The sequence below is a fragment of the Fringilla coelebs genome, assembly GCF_963513975.1.
Source record: "Fringilla coelebs genome assembly, chromosome: 2".
NCBI lineage: Eukaryota > Metazoa > Chordata > Aves > Passeriformes > Fringillidae > Fringilla > Fringilla coelebs.
The window spans coordinates 18,749,128-18,764,222 of record NC_140029.1 but is presented as its reverse complement, the minus strand read 5'-3'; the positions used below and the strand labels follow the sequence as shown (position 1 = coordinate 18,764,222).

The 15,095-nt window shown below is 36.7% G+C and overlaps 2 protein-coding genes across 5 annotated transcripts in view; one reads left to right on the top strand and one right to left on the bottom strand.

The window, feature by feature from the left end:
- The window catches only part of OFD1 (OFD1 centriole and centriolar satellite protein), a 29,631-nt gene extending 19,225 nt beyond the window's left edge, over positions 1 to 10,406 (top strand). For both annotated transcript variants that reach the window (XM_084200903.1, XM_084200904.1), the window contains exons 17-23: positions 80 to 212; positions 3,005 to 3,105; positions 6,513 to 6,632; positions 7,696 to 7,850; positions 8,432 to 8,602; positions 9,235 to 9,305; positions 10,275 to 10,406. In XM_084200903.1, the coding sequence (XP_084057029.1) occupies positions 80 to 212; positions 3,005 to 3,105; positions 6,513 to 6,632; positions 7,696 to 7,850; positions 8,432 to 8,602; positions 9,235 to 9,305; positions 10,275 to 10,320 (797 nt within the window). In that variant the 3' untranslated portion in view covers positions 10,321 to 10,406. The remainder of the gene's footprint in view (positions 1 to 79; positions 213 to 3,004; positions 3,106 to 6,512; positions 6,633 to 7,695; positions 7,851 to 8,431; positions 8,603 to 9,234; positions 9,306 to 10,274) is intronic.
- A 541-nt stretch (positions 10,407 to 10,947) lies between these two features.
- GPM6B (glycoprotein M6B) overlaps positions 10,948 to 15,095 on the bottom strand; it is a 106,301-nt gene continuing 102,153 nt past the window's right edge. For 2 of the 3 annotated variants that reach the window (XM_084226147.1, XM_084226146.1), the window contains exon 7: positions 10,948 to 13,398. In XM_084226147.1, the coding sequence (XP_084082273.1) occupies positions 13,249 to 13,398 (150 nt within the window). In that variant the 3' untranslated portion in view covers positions 10,948 to 13,248. Of the gene's footprint in view, positions 15,037 to 15,095 lie in introns of all 3 variants that reach the window. The other variant, XM_084226148.1, reaches the window with a different exon arrangement.

Sequence of the window (15,095 nt, the reverse complement as noted above, 5' to 3'; positions counted from 1 at the left end):
CATGTGTTGTACAACCAGCCTTGTCTGAGAAATAGTAGCACAAATAGCTAATACAAATTGTGGGATTTTTATTCTGCAGAGAGCATCAAGAGCTCATCCTTTACCTCTTCACAGCAGAGTGTTGACCAGGTTCTTTCTCCTATTTCAAAGCGATGTTTGCTTTCATCTTCTGAGTCTGTTCCTTCCTCACCATCCATGAGCCAGAAAATCAGGTAACATTGTTTACAAAGCAACATTTTTAACCTGCTTTTTAGAGAAACATTTATCTAATTGCTCACAGTGGTAGCTGCTTTTACGAATCAAGCAAGCCATTGATTTTATAAGTGAAAACTTTTCTAAAGATGAATGAGGATTTCCATTTCAAATATCATGCCTCAAGTGGAACCTAGTAATAAAAAAAAACAAAACACTTTGGTTTGCTCTGAGCAAAGCATGTCTCTTTACTGTGTCTCTATTTTTCACATCTGTGACGTGACTGATGAGCTTTTGCTAATTGAAGCATTTGAATTTCTGCTTCCTGTTTGGGAATTTAAATCAAGGCAATCGTACATTCTCACTTCATTCATTAACAAGCTGTAATCCTAAATTTATTACTTCTTTTCTCTCTCTGAAGAGCTTGTTCACTTGCCTGTTTTCAAAGTAGGATTTTCCAGAGTCCTTTGCATGTGGGAATGAGATGGGTAGCACAACTCTTCTCTTTTCTTGTTGGTTTTTTTAAAGATCTTTTTAAGGTAAATGAATAACTTGACAAAATTAGGCTGCATTAAAATGGCTTCTCTTTCATCTCCGTATCTTCTATTTCCATGTCTGGAGTTTTTCTGTTCTTAATGGCCAGTGTTGCCTCCACTCTCCAAACCTAAGAATTGTGCTATAGGATTTAACTTTTAATTTTTTTTTTTACATTCAGAAGAGACAACTGAATTGTCATTAACCTGCTAGCCATTCCTGATTTGGTGGCTGAAGACAGCTTGTGTTGGGGCAGTTCTAGCAGGCATTTGTAGGCCTTTCTTATTTTGTTGTTATCAAGGTCTCAACATACATTTAATGCAGAGAGGTTTACTTATCTGTTTAGAGTTTTGGGAGAGCCTTTATGTTTTTTGTCTTCAAAATGAGCTGTTGGGATATTTAGGGACTGTGAGGTCAGTTTCCTTTAAGTATTCCCTTGAGGTTATGTCTTCTTTCCCTATCCATTCACATTTTCTGTGGTATGTCTCAGATTTCTTGTACTTCTCTGACAGACCTGAAAAAGTGGAGGTTGAATTAACCTGCATGTTAAGGTGATAGGGGAAAATGATCTAATCCTGTGAGGGACTGTACTTCTTTGAAGGATTTTGTAGACTCCATCCTGCTTGAAGAATGAACAGTATGAGCAAGTTGTGTTGCAGAGGACAGACCAGGGTCTGGGAAGGCAGCTATAGTTTGTTGTTGCTTTCTTGGGTTTCTTATGACACAGCAGGGGTATAAGGTCCCAATAATTGTCTTGAACTTGCTGCTTTCCCAAGCCTTTCTCAAAGGAAAAACATTCTTTTGTTGCGTATTTTCTGATTTCATGTGCCTTGGACTGTTTTCTGTTACATGAAATATTTGAGAAATGCATGTGTGGGCTTTTCCAGTTATTTACTCTTATTATTAGGCAAATGCCACATCAGTGGTGTTTATTGTGGGATTAGTTTATGACCTGTAGATTTTAAGTGGCAATGGGAACTTCTTTGAAAAGGCAAGAAAAGCGAACATGGTGCTGTAACATCTGTGACAAGCCGTTAGAAGTCAGAGCTCAGTCAGTGGGGAAGAACAATGGCTTCTGCAACTACAGGAGCTCCTTGTTTTCTTATTTTCCAAGATATGAGTGGTATGAAGGAAACCAGTAAACACAGACAGGAAGACTAAGTGATAAGGCAGATTATTACCTAATTTTTTGTTAGCTTGTTTGTTTAGGCCTGAAGAAACCAGTTGAGGGTTGTTGCTGAGGCAGTGGGTTCTCTGTCTTTCTAGCAGTGTTGCAGGACACTATTGAAGAAAGTGACATGCATGTCCTTGAACTTCACACCCTTGAGAATTATTTACACTTAACCATTTCTGTGAAGGAAAGACTCAAACATGAAATAGATTCCCAAAACTTGAAATTTTATTTACTCTGTCCTATTTAATTTACAGGATATTTTTCCCCATCGACATCACTGAATTATTCTTCTGGCAATGCAAATTTATTTGTCTGTGCCCAGATTCACTTTTTGCTTATGAACAAATCTCATTGTTGGGGGTATGTTTGGTATTGTTTGTATTGTTTGTTCTCCACTTTTGCCCCATGGAAGACCTGTATTCCTCAGAAATTGTAAGCACAAACAGGCTGTGATGAAGAGCACCAGCTGGTGTGAAGTAAGCTCCTTTATGAAGTGCTGATGCTGAATTTCATTAGTGACCTGCACTCCTTTTGCTGTTCTGGTTCTGATCAGAGTTTAGTAGCTGGGTCACGTGGGAGACATTGTTCTTTCACATTATCTTTGTGATGAGATAAATGGGGATTTAAAATGAGAGCACTAACCCCATTTTGATAGAACCCAGATTTTCACCCCTGCATCTCTTGTTTTGCCAGACATCTAACCCTAATACATTTCAAACACATCTGTTAAGATGACATCAAAATGGGAATTAAACTGTAACACAAAGCTTAAAAAGGCAAATTTCTTAGTTTCAGTTGACTGTCACAATTAATTGTATTTCTCCTTTTTTACGTTTTTTCTTACTCTTTTTTATTTTGTTTTAATGTAATAAAATTATGTCATGTAAAGACCTTGGGGAAAGGCTGAAGGGGAATGCAGTGGACTTTTGGTAAAAGTTAGAGAAGTGGATTGAAATACCATAGATTTGAGTCAGAAAGTTTCATGGATTTTAGGTTTGGTTTAGTCTGTTGCTTAGCATGTGAGTGAATTTCAGATGGCTATTTGCTTAGATGTTCAGCATTTATATTTATTAATTTATTTATATTCTTCCTTATTTTTTTCAGATTTCAGAGTCAACAAACAGATAAACAAGATCTCAGTGATATTCACAAACCAGAGAAATTAAGGTATGAGGATCTTGAAGAACACATTTCTACTCTTGAAGGTAAGTTTTAGTGCCTTTCAGACAGTTTCTTTAACACCTTAGGGCTTAACAGTTATAGGATAACTGTCTTCACAGTTTTAAGACTGTAGTTGGAGAGAAAAATTTCTGACTGATTTTGGAATTAGGGAAAACCAATGTCTCAGATGATGGGGTATTAAATTTCTTAATTCTTGCATCTTTAGGTAAGTGTATATAGTAATAAGCAGACATTGAGTCGGTTCTGAAATTTCTAACATAAATTTGTTCAGAAATTTGTTGCATAACGTTGTTCTGATGAATACTGTTGGTCTGAAGGTTGCTTTGAATGTTTTAAAATAGTGTAGAATTTTTTTTTAAACAGAAAAGTGTTAGTATGTGAACTCAGTTGAGGCTTTATTATATTTGCTGCATAAATTAGAACCAGATTATAAGTCTAAAGGTAGGTTTCTGTAGCTATTGCATGCACTCTTGATTCTTCCTTCATTAACTGAGGCTTAAATAGTAATATTAATCAGAAGTTGCTTTAGGTTGCTTGTAAATGTGGGAAGAAAGAACTCTTGCAGTTAATCAAAAGAACTCTTATGCAGTTAATCAGCATCTCTGAGTAGTTTTGGAACATGTGGTTCAGTTACTGAAACCTGAATTTTGTCCTTTTTTTTTTTTCTCTGAGGTCAGTATTCCATTTATTTGCATTTCTTCTCTCTGTTGATTGCAGGCTATAAAATGTTTTCTTCTCTCTGTATGCTGCAGGGTTGGTTTTCAAAAATCTTTGACGTAACTAAGGTAGTGTAGAAAGAAGAGGGTAATCAAACTTGATGTCCTTTATAGCCATTTTTATGTGGAGTGAGAAATAGAAGCAGTTACAGGCTTTACTTAGTTTTGAGTGACATCCTAATGTTGAACCTCAGCAGCCTTATCTCCCATGAAACTGTGGGTTTAAAGTAAATGAAGTTGTCAGTGAACAGCCAGCTATTCCTATTTCCAGATTTCATTGGGTCTGTACAGTCCTGAGGCTTGGTGGACATGTGCCATTGTGTGTAACTAAACTCATAGGTGGTGAGGAGATTGTGGTTGTGGTTGTTGTCTGGGAGAGTTAGGGGTGTTTTCTTGGAAACCAGTGATTCTATCTGGTGTGAATGTTTTCAGACTGGCTTATTTTTTGGCTGTGGTTAGCTCATATGGAAGATGCAGTAGAGCCCTTGCTCACTCTCCTGACCCAGTGAGAATATGGCTTTCAGTATTTTAAAAGCAAGCAACCAAAAAAGATGTTTGTTTAAACAGCAGATGTGCTGATAGTGTTTAGTGATAACTGGCAGGAGATAATGCCTCATCTGTGCGTTCCTCTGTGAAGCTTTACTCATTACTCAGCTGGTTTTATTTCTCTCATTTATTTCTTTTATAAGCTTTAAATGCATTATTTGAATATGAACCAAGCCTGTAGCCACTAATGGTTTCTACTCATCTCACATTTAATTAGACTTATATTTATTTTTTAAATTTTGTATGGCAGACTTTTGGGAATACATTACATATTTCACTTTTATTTTATTTTATTACATGTGACAACAGACTGGCATTTTCTTGACAATTAGGGCTGAGTAGATGCAGTGCCCAAGTAAGGTCAATTATTGACCACCATATCATTTAGTGATGTGTGGTGGTCAATAATTGTAAGAGTTCACATATGCTGATGATTTCTCAATCAACAGTACCTTAGTTGGGTGAGCCTACCTCGACAATCTCAGTATGCAGGAGGAAATCAGATTGGCTGAAAAGGAGAGGAGGTGGCTCAGGAGAAATTGCAGGGAGAGGTAGGTAAGAAAGTAAAAGCTAAGAAGGAAGCACAGAAAAAGATATAGTGAAGGATGAAGTTGATAACAGTAAAAAAATATCAATGACTTAAAGGAGATACCAGAAACTATGGAAATCTTTTAGTCCTACTATGAGTGAGTTCTAGAAAGAAAAGATCAGCTGATTTTCTTGGCAGCAACTGTTTCTGGGTGATGTGCTTGTCTAAAGGGAATAATGCATCTCTTGCTGTTCACCCTTAAAAAGGGAGTGAATGTGTACAGAGTTAGCTTTTTTTCCTCCTTTGCAGAGTAGCTAATTTAAGATGTTTTTTACTATTAATGGTTCCAGTTTGGGTTTCTTTGTTTGTTTATGTTGTTAGCAGTACTTTTCAAGTTAGAAGTAATATTTAACAGGGACAAGTTTATGAAAGGATTTTTTTAAAATTTAAATACACCTGATGCTTATTGGTGCCTCATATGGAAATAATGTTGTTGATAGCTTTATAATTAAGAGAGAGCAAAAAAACAGAATAGATTTTCTTTTGAGTGAGACAGCCCATTATTTTAGTCTTAAAAAGCACCCCATATATAGAATTTATTTTCCTAGTGAAACTGGTAGGAATTCCTCTTGCTATGGTAAGAAACTGAAAACATTCTCCTAACTTAGAATGACAGCTTCACAGAAATTTTCTGTTATGCTTTCATCTATAGTTCCTTTAAAAGAGTTTTAATTTAAAGAAATTTAAACCATTCAGAGAGAGAGAGGGGCTGATTGGTTTGGTTGACTTGGGTTTTTTCATGTAAAATATTTGTTTTATTATTATGTGAAAAAGAAAAAAGTTTGAGACATTGCTAGTATATGAAAGATGAAAATTATTGTTTTCTAAAGCTTTACCCAAAACCTAGAGAAATACGGAGTATCTGTGGTATGTTACACAAAGTGCTTGGGAGAATAGTCCTGTATATTTCAGGCTGACTATCTAGAGGTAATGGCCACAATGACTATCTAGAGGTAATTGCTCTTTTTTTCTGTCTCCCATCAAGTGAGATAATAGCAGTCTGCATATTTGCAAATCAGTAATTTAAAAACAGTTGAATATCACAGCAATGATCAAAGAGGAAGGACAGTAATTGTGTTTTTGTGAATTCAGAGCCAACCTTGCACAGGGAAAAGACAGTATAATGTAGAATATCTGAATTAGCAGCATCCATCCTGTGCACTGAAGAAGGCAAAGACCCCATTAAAGAGTGTGTGACCAAATAGTTAAAGATTATTTTTATATGCATAAAAACTATGAGCTGAACTTGGATATAAAATTTTTCTGTTACTTGTATCTTGATTTTGTAAAGAAATGAAAACATCTTGGGTTTCTGTTGTATATTTCTACAGTTTTGGCTTTATAAACAAATGTGTTCCAATAGCTAATTTCAAAACTAACAATTCTGTAATTAAGGAAGCAAGTACAGCCTATGATAATTCTTAATTCTCAGGGAGATGATCAAGTTGAAAGGAAAATGCTCAATTAGTGCTGATATTTTTCTGTTCTAATTTGGCCATTCCCACACTCTCTGACCATTGCTGTGCTCCACTTTTGCAATTACAAAATAATGAAGCCATTGTTCAAATTTGTTCTCCAGATCAGGGGGACATGCCAGAGGAGTGTGAAAGTGATGTCTTGCATCCATGTGGGGACATTGTTGATGGAAACTGTGTCACAGCCCTTCTGCCAGCAGCAGCCACTTCACTGCAGGACTTAAGTGAGTTCTCAGCTCTCAGACACAAAAGAAAGTACCCTTTTAAAATGTCAAATATGTAACACAGCCAAATATTTAAGAGTCTGTAGCTATATAGACTGGTGTGGTTGAAAAATTTTCCAGAGAGTGCCATTTCTGTAATAAAGAGAAAGGAGTGTTTTCCTTTGCTTTTTTGTGTGAGGATGATGTTTTTCCTCCTGGCTTTAGTTAAATTTGCTTTTAATTTAAACATTCTTGCCACCAATCCCACCCCACCAGCCTCTTGTCAGATGATTATTTTTTCTTTAGGGTAATTATTAAATATAATTTCTGCTCTTGACAGGAATTAGACATTAAATGTTTTGAAGAATTTTATGTACTGCTTGTCTGGATTTTTTAAAATTTATTCTTGACTCTCTTGGTGAACTGTATTATCACAATGCAGTTTTAATTCTTTGGCTAGATGAGAATAATATCTCATATATAGTCAACATATGCTGCTTTTCTAATTGTTCAAGATGGAAACATTATGGTTCTTTTTATTTTAGAGAAGGGCTTTCTAGCTTCTCATGATTCCCAGTCCTTAGTTTGCCCATCTCATTGCTATCTAATGCTGTTCTTTGTACACAGCTTTCTAAATATATTGGTCATATCAGCAGCATGTCCTGCAATAATTTTCCATGGGATTTTAAATACTTTGTTTTATAAATACAAAGAATTGTATCCAACCACATTGCAGAGGGGAAAAGAATACAATAACATGGACTTTGGAATCCCAAAGGTTTGTTTAATAAGAATAGCCAGGAAAGGAATGAGAAGTGCACAGATCTGTCAAATCTGTGGCCTGTGCTTTGGCTCTACTCCTTAACTCTTGGTGAGTCATTTATCAGACTAGAAAATGTTTAGAGGTGGGAAAACACCTTAGCCCATACCCAAGAGTAAGCTCAATGTATGTACAAACAATATATGTGGTTGTTTTTAATTTGTTGTTAACGTTATTCAGGAACCTGGTACTGATTTGTATGTGCTTGTAGTGATTACTGAACTACATAAATCAAATTACAGATGTTGAAAAAATTTTTCACAGCGGTGCTGGATCAAAGGCAGATTGAAGAACAAAACAGAGAAGTTGAGAAAAACTTAGAAGAAGAAAGGAAAGCAGGAGAAGAAAGGAAAGAGAAAGAACAACAGGAAGCTTTGGAAAGTGAGCCAAAAGAAGTGGAGAAGCTTGACAAAGACATGGTAATTTAATTTTGACAGTAATGCAGCCTTGTAGTGGCTTGCATTTTAGGATTGTTATATGTGTTACTTGGTTAAAAGTAGATTTTTATTTTATAAAGTGAAAGCAGTAGAGGCTAAGTTATTTTATGTACTTGTGTGATTAACCAGCCTCACTAGAGTGTCTCCTTATGCCAAGTGACTTTTTCACTGGAAACAGATGCCTTTCCTTCCCTGCCTCATGTAACTGGAAGCTACAATTTTATGGCCACTGTCACCATGCTGTTGGAACAAGCTGAACATTTGCTGTCTCTGTGGTGTGGCCCCTGCAGGTGGGGACACCACCAGAATATGTTCATGTCCATCTGTCAGGACTTCCAGGGTACTCTGGGAAGCACAGGGTATAAGGAGACCTTCAGTTTGCTTAAATCCCTTTGAGCTTAAACACTTAAGTGTTTAGTGTTCTGGATTTTTAGGTCCTGTTTAATGCTGCTTAGACTGGTGTGTTTTACTGAGTTTAACATGAAATTCTGCATGTATTGCATGTAGTAAGGTATAAATGTATTTTTCTAATCAGTATTTATTTTTATCTTTGTGTCCTAAAGTATATCCAAGACTTGATAAAAACAGATGAAGAAATAGAAGATAAAGAGGGAGTAAAATCTGAGCATAGTAACACTGCTGCTGAAAATAATGTAAAGGATCTTCCTTCCAATCCATTAGAAAAATACATGAGAATAATTCAGCAGAGCAGAGAGCAGGAACTGGCAAACAAGGTGATTATTCTCAAAACACTGTCCTAAAAATATTATTGACCAAATTTGTGTCTTGATAGGCATGCTTAGAATGAAAACAATATTAGTATTTAATTTTTTCTTCATTTCTAAACTTTATGTAACAATCTGTAGAATGTTTGGATTTGTATTGGAAAAGTGTGATGATCCAAAAGAAAAAAAACATGGAAAACTTTGTTCTGTAAGGGTTACTGGTATCCTCTGGGTGGGGGGGGTTTAAATTTGTTTTTTAAGGCACTAGGGCAGTATTTAAAAATCCTCAGTTTTTAGCTTAAATTGCATTTAAATACAGTTTGAAGCTACACATGTCAGGTTGTGTTCCTCTAACACAACAGAATTTATTCTGGAAAAATGGAAAATTGGACTATTAAAGAAGAGGTATAGGTGGACATTACTTCAGTGAAGGAATGCAGGATGCTTTTATTCAGACATCATCCCAATCTAAATTCCAAAAAGTTACTGTTCTAGATGCACTGTAGCATTTGTAGAAATAGGGTTGGTCCTTTGGAAGATTTTTATTTTCAGTTATAAGCCTTAAAAATCTAGATACTATTATTAGGTCACTTTGACATTAGAACTGGTTAGAGAAAGTGTATTTTCCTCTTGGTTACCAGGATTCAAAAAAAGAAGAAATAAGAGAAGGGTCACCTTCAGAAGGACTTCTGTCTACTGAAAATGATGACAGGTAAGGCTCATGTATTAATCACTTCTAGTACTCCATATTAAATAAATAAATAAATAATAATAACAATAACAATAATAATAATAATAATAATATAGTTGTAAGAGATTTAGTATGAATTATGTTAAGAGACATCTTTCTCCTTAGAAACCCAAATAAATTATTAATCAAAAGCAATTGTGTCAGAAAATTGAAGATCCTTCCAATTCTTGTACATGCAAGTTAAGCACTGTATGTAACCCATATCTGAGAGCTGCACTTTATGATCTGTTTCAGTAATTGTGGCACTCACAACTTTTTCACAGAGAGCTGGAGTTTGAGGGATTGTTCTTGGGTGATGACACCCTGGGTAAAGGTTTGACTGTGCTGCACCTCACCCATAGTCTGTTCCTAGCTTTGATTTTTCAGTAGCATTGTGGATTTTTAAGATGCTTTATTCAGAGATTTTGTCTGCCTCCACTGAGTCACAACAACCCAGGCATCTCCTCTGGTTTTCTCTAGGCATTGATAAATACAGATGTGTGTTTTAGTTGCTTGCAAGAGAAAAACCAAACAATCCTCCTCCAAATCTTTCAGTTTATTCCAAGATGTAGAATTGAAAATAAGCAAAAAATATGGAGCAGTTAGGGAAAAAACCCATAAAGGTTCACTCTAACTATAGTAATGATTCACTATTGTCTGTGCTGTTAAACAGAACAGACCCTACCCTGCTGCTCCTGAATTGGCACCAGTTGTGTTGTTTTCACTTGGTGAGCACTACAGAGGATAGTTCTGCTTTTTGAGGTATAGGTGATGGCCTTCAGTTAATGAAGGCCCAAATCCTCCTTCTTTAGGGTTGGTTTTATTGCCAGCAGTTCACTGAAACAGCAAAGGCAGTCTTTTAACTTCTGTTTTAAAATGAGTATTAAGATTTAAGATAAGCTACATTGGACTCATACCACTTTATTTTCTTCCCTCCTATAATCAATACAGTCTTGCAGACATTTCTCATGGAGACGTGGATGAAAGCTTCTGGTGAACAATAGCTACTGATTTTTTTATTTTTATTATTATTATGAGAGATATTTTAAAAGTAGTTTTATGCCTTTAATAAATGTTAGGCACCAACACTGCAGGTTGTGTAATTATAAATTAATAAAGCTGATTTTGATCTGTTTCATCACTTCAGTCATTCATTTAAAACAGGGAGTCCTGATGTGTTACTAATCCAGGAGGAAGCCCTTGGGTGGGGTGAGAGAAAGAACAAAGCAGGGAACAGAAACTGATCAGTATGTTTGGGTAGATTTGTGTTGGCACTGAACTCCTCTAAACTTTGTGAATTTTTCCAACCCCCACCTCCCAACCCCTTCTCCAAATGCTTCAAAGTGTGGATAAAAGGAAGGAAAAATTCCCTCATCATCACCTGATATAAAGGTGTCCTGTAGAGGCACTTGGCTCACACAGCTTCAGAGCACTGAGTGTGACAGACCCAAAATAAGGTGTCCCTTCTGCTGCACAGCAGGGGCAGGAGCCACTTTCAAAAGCAGCCCCTCTCATGTATCACCTCATTGGTATTAACCAGCCCAGAATGGAGAGATTAAAATAAAAATGCTATTTAACTCATCTTTATTTAAGCTTTGTATTTTGTAGGTAGATTATAGGCAAGATCATTAAACTTTATTTACAGTATAAAATACAGTAGTTTTTATCAATGAAGTAATTTTGGGTGGCAGCATATATTACAACTTGCACTGCATTTGAGGCTGCTCATCTTGACCTAACTACAAGAACATGAAGCCAAGTTTGACAGAATTTAGGGGCAAAAAAACCAAAGTTCTGTCTTAAATTCGCTGGATGTTTAAACACAAAGTACCAAAACTGTGACAGATACAAACGTTGCTTTTTGAAATGGAGCTAAAATGTGATGTGGTTACTCTGATTTTGCATGCTGCTTAATTTGCTGTTGCAGCCACTCTGGCCTTTACAGAATTTCTGAGTTGGGAATGGGTAGTGCTTGTTGCATTATGCTGGCCTGGAACAACTACCACTACTGCATGCTGCACACAGCTGCTGCTGCAGCTGCACCTGCAGAGCAGCCCTGCCCCATGCAGGAGGGCAGGGAGCTCTGGAACAGAACATGTTTCACCTCAGATAGAGACATAAAGCCTAGAGATGCACTGCCATGGAGTAGCTGTGGGTCTGGGTTCAAATAAGCATACACAAGTGTTGTCTATTATCTACAAATATTTATTTTAACACTTGGATGTAACTACAGGAAGCCCTTGGCACTGATAGAAAATATTGATTCACTGTTAGGTTACAAAAATTTATACATAGCAAAATTTAATGCTCTTTACATAAAAATATTAGACTACTTAAACAAAACTTCAAAAACTCCCAGTAATAGCTACACTGAATTAGAAAAGAATTAGGCTTTAAGACACTGCCTCCATTATTACCCTTATGCAAACACTGGGCTAGAACATCACCTGCATTGCTGTAGAAATGTCTCCTTCATGCAACAGGTAAGAACATACACTAGGCTATTTTGTCATATTTGCTCTACATCAATCAACTTTGCCCCTTTTTTGAAACTGTCAAATTAGACTTCAATAGTTAACAAAAGAAATTATATTTGAAGTTAATACCCCCTAAAAAAAATGCCTTTTCTCTTAATACTGACTTGAAGGAATTTGTGCTTCCTTTGATGTATATTCAGCAAACAGTCAAAACTACCAAACCACACGTCAGCTTAGCAGGGGTATGACTTGAATATTTAATTTTTTTCAAATGAATGATGTATTTTTACTTTCCCCCCCAACATTTATATATATATATATATATATCATATAGAACAAACACCAAATATACCATCACTAATACTCAAGATATCACTGAATGCTTCTGAAAAAAAACATTAATTAGAAGGCAGACTTCTATGGGAAATGACTTTAAAATGGCACCAGTTTGTTTGTTGTTTTTTTTTCTGAACACCACGTTTTCTTAGTGTGCTAATTAATTTGTAAAAAGGAAAACACATAAGCACTGACTATAAATTTGCTAAGCACCAAGATAGAGAAAGGTGGACATCCTGTATTATTTTTATGGCTGCAAATTTTATTGTTTGTGTAAAACTCTGCAAACTTTCTCATCCACTCATTTGGAATTGTCAGATCAGTGTCATTTTAATAAGGTAACACTTTCACTTAAAATGTAGGATAATGGTCTCCTGCCACTATATAAATGCTACAACATTTATAGAAAATAAATATTAAGGCAAAGCTGACATTTATTTTCAAAGAAGGGGATCATTATCCAGGTATAGGGATCTACATTCCATTAAATAGTTAATAAAAAGATTAGAACTTGGGAGATGTGCTCGACCCTCAGGTGAGAACAGGGACGCGACGGCTTCATGGTGGCAGTGTGTGGCACAGGAGTGCAGCTGCTCCCGTGGCCCAGGCTTGGGGCGTTCCCAAACAGCCCCCCTGCACCACCTGGGAGGAGCTGCAGCTGTGCCATCACACACACACGAGCTCCTCTCAGAAATCCCAGCTGGGCACGGGTTCCTTTGGGAGGTGCTCAGTCACACACCCTGCACGTGCCTGAGGTCTGCACAGATCATCTGCCTGCTCGGCCAGGGCACCCGCCACTGTTCTGTGCAGGGCGTCATGCTCTAGAACAAGTCAAATATTAAATACCAAGTCTCAGAGAAGAATAATTTGGTCACTTTTTGTAAAGTGTTGCCTTTTAAAATGCCTGGAATAAACCCTCCATTCTCTTTTAGAAAGGATGGAAGATTACCAGTGGGATGATTTCCCTAAAAAAATTTTCCAGGAGCTGGAATGTGAAGCTTTTACACTTCTCTCTAATTTCGTTTGCTAGACACACATCTGTACTGCAGAGCAGCTATTTGCTGATTTGTCAGAGCTACAGAACTCTTCTGCTGAATTATTGTGGCAAACATTTATGTGTAAGAATTGAGTTGCTCTTTTGACCGAGACTGGATATCCTGAAGCTCCTGCTCTTCTTTTGCTTTGATATCTTGGTAGGCCTGCATTTTGCTTGCATCCTTTAAGTAGGCCCAGTTAGAAGACAGTATCATGAGGAAGTGGATCTGGAAGAGAAGGGTGAGCATGATGGCGAGTGAGCATGTCAAGAGGCAAAGCAAGCTGCTAGTCAGATTAATAGACGCTCTTTAAAATAACGACCAAAAAAAATAGTTATTCTACGTTAATAAGCATTCTGTTATTAAAACAAGCACAGAGGCTATTTTTCAAAGATCTCTAGAATTTGGCATGCTAATAATTCAGTTGGTTATTCACAATTTAGAGAAAGTTAGTACAACAATATTAAAATGAGCTACAGAGTTGTACGGGTCAATTAAAATGCAGAATGGGGGGGAAGCAGGAAAACAGTTTTGTACGTGGCAGTATACGGAATCTGTAAACTACGAGGTGCTCAGAAGAACTGCTCTCTAAGGTCGTGGTGTTTATGCATATCCAAGCCCAGAGCCCGGCAGGTCTTTTTCCCCAACAAGCAGATGAAAATTCCACCCTCCCCCTGGAAGAAAACCTGAAACTGTGAACCGTTTTATTCACGCAAACAAGGCTACATTAACACATCGAAAAATTAAACATCAAAACATGAATCCAAAACTAAGCAAAAGCATGCAATGTCTGGGTTAAGAAGTCTTAATCCTGCATTTTTATAGCTACATTTTAAACTTCCATTGTCCAACCTCAGGTGAAGAGTTGTGTATAGCAAACGGTTCTCTTTTTTAAATTATTATGTGTTTGTTTTTCTAGTTTGTGCATTCGTCTCTTGCCAACTTCTTTTGCCCATACTTCATGCAAAAACATCTACATCTGAAAGCATTGATTCGCTTCTCCTTCTTTTTCCCCCCAACACTGTGAAAAAGTCCCTGTGATCTATGCATGGTTTTGCTTCCTGTGCAGTCATACTTACATTTTTGAGATCTGGCTACTGAGAAATCAGTTACTAAAGTGCAGCCATACAAGAGCAGAAGCTATTTATATGCTGTTTCTTACTAGTTCAGGGTCCAAAAGAAAGAATGTGATTGTTTTACGCAGAGCTAAGACAAGGATTTATTTTCTTAGAGAAAGAGTATCATTTGGCATGCACTTAAGAGTAAGAGAAAATAATTGATTTCATCATCCATGGAATCACTTGGAAATACAAGCAAATTAATTCATAATACCTGGACTTCTGACCTCTGCCAACATAGACTGGCACTACTTTATTATTCCTTTTCTTTCACACCATATATATTTTGCATGCTTAGGGGCATTTATATTTGGTGTTCGTGTTGAAGAATAAATTAATGCATCTGACCCTGAACTGTTCCAGTATTTGTTTGAGATGACTGTTAGAAATCAAGTGGAGACCTGAAATGAAAACATCCCCTTTTCAGAAGGATGCTTTATAAACACCCCTACAGTAACTGAATCCTCTCAACATGAAAAAATAGCCAGATCTCATCCACATCATAGTTCATATACAAGAAGTCATTTCATTAATCTGATAAGCTAAACGATGCTTACTGAAGCTATTTACAATTACTGTAACAAAATCCAAAAAGCTAGACTTTTAGTCTAGGGTGTCAGTGGTATTTCAAGCTACGCAATGCAGCTTTTTACTGGGCTTATACAATTTAGAATTTAGTGCAGCAATCTTCCCGACTCTTAAACTTCAAAACAGCATAGTTATATGTAGTAGCCATCATGTAGATCAGCTGGTGGAAGAGAACAAAATACAGGAGAGTAAGATACAACAAGGTGACGGCTCAAGCCC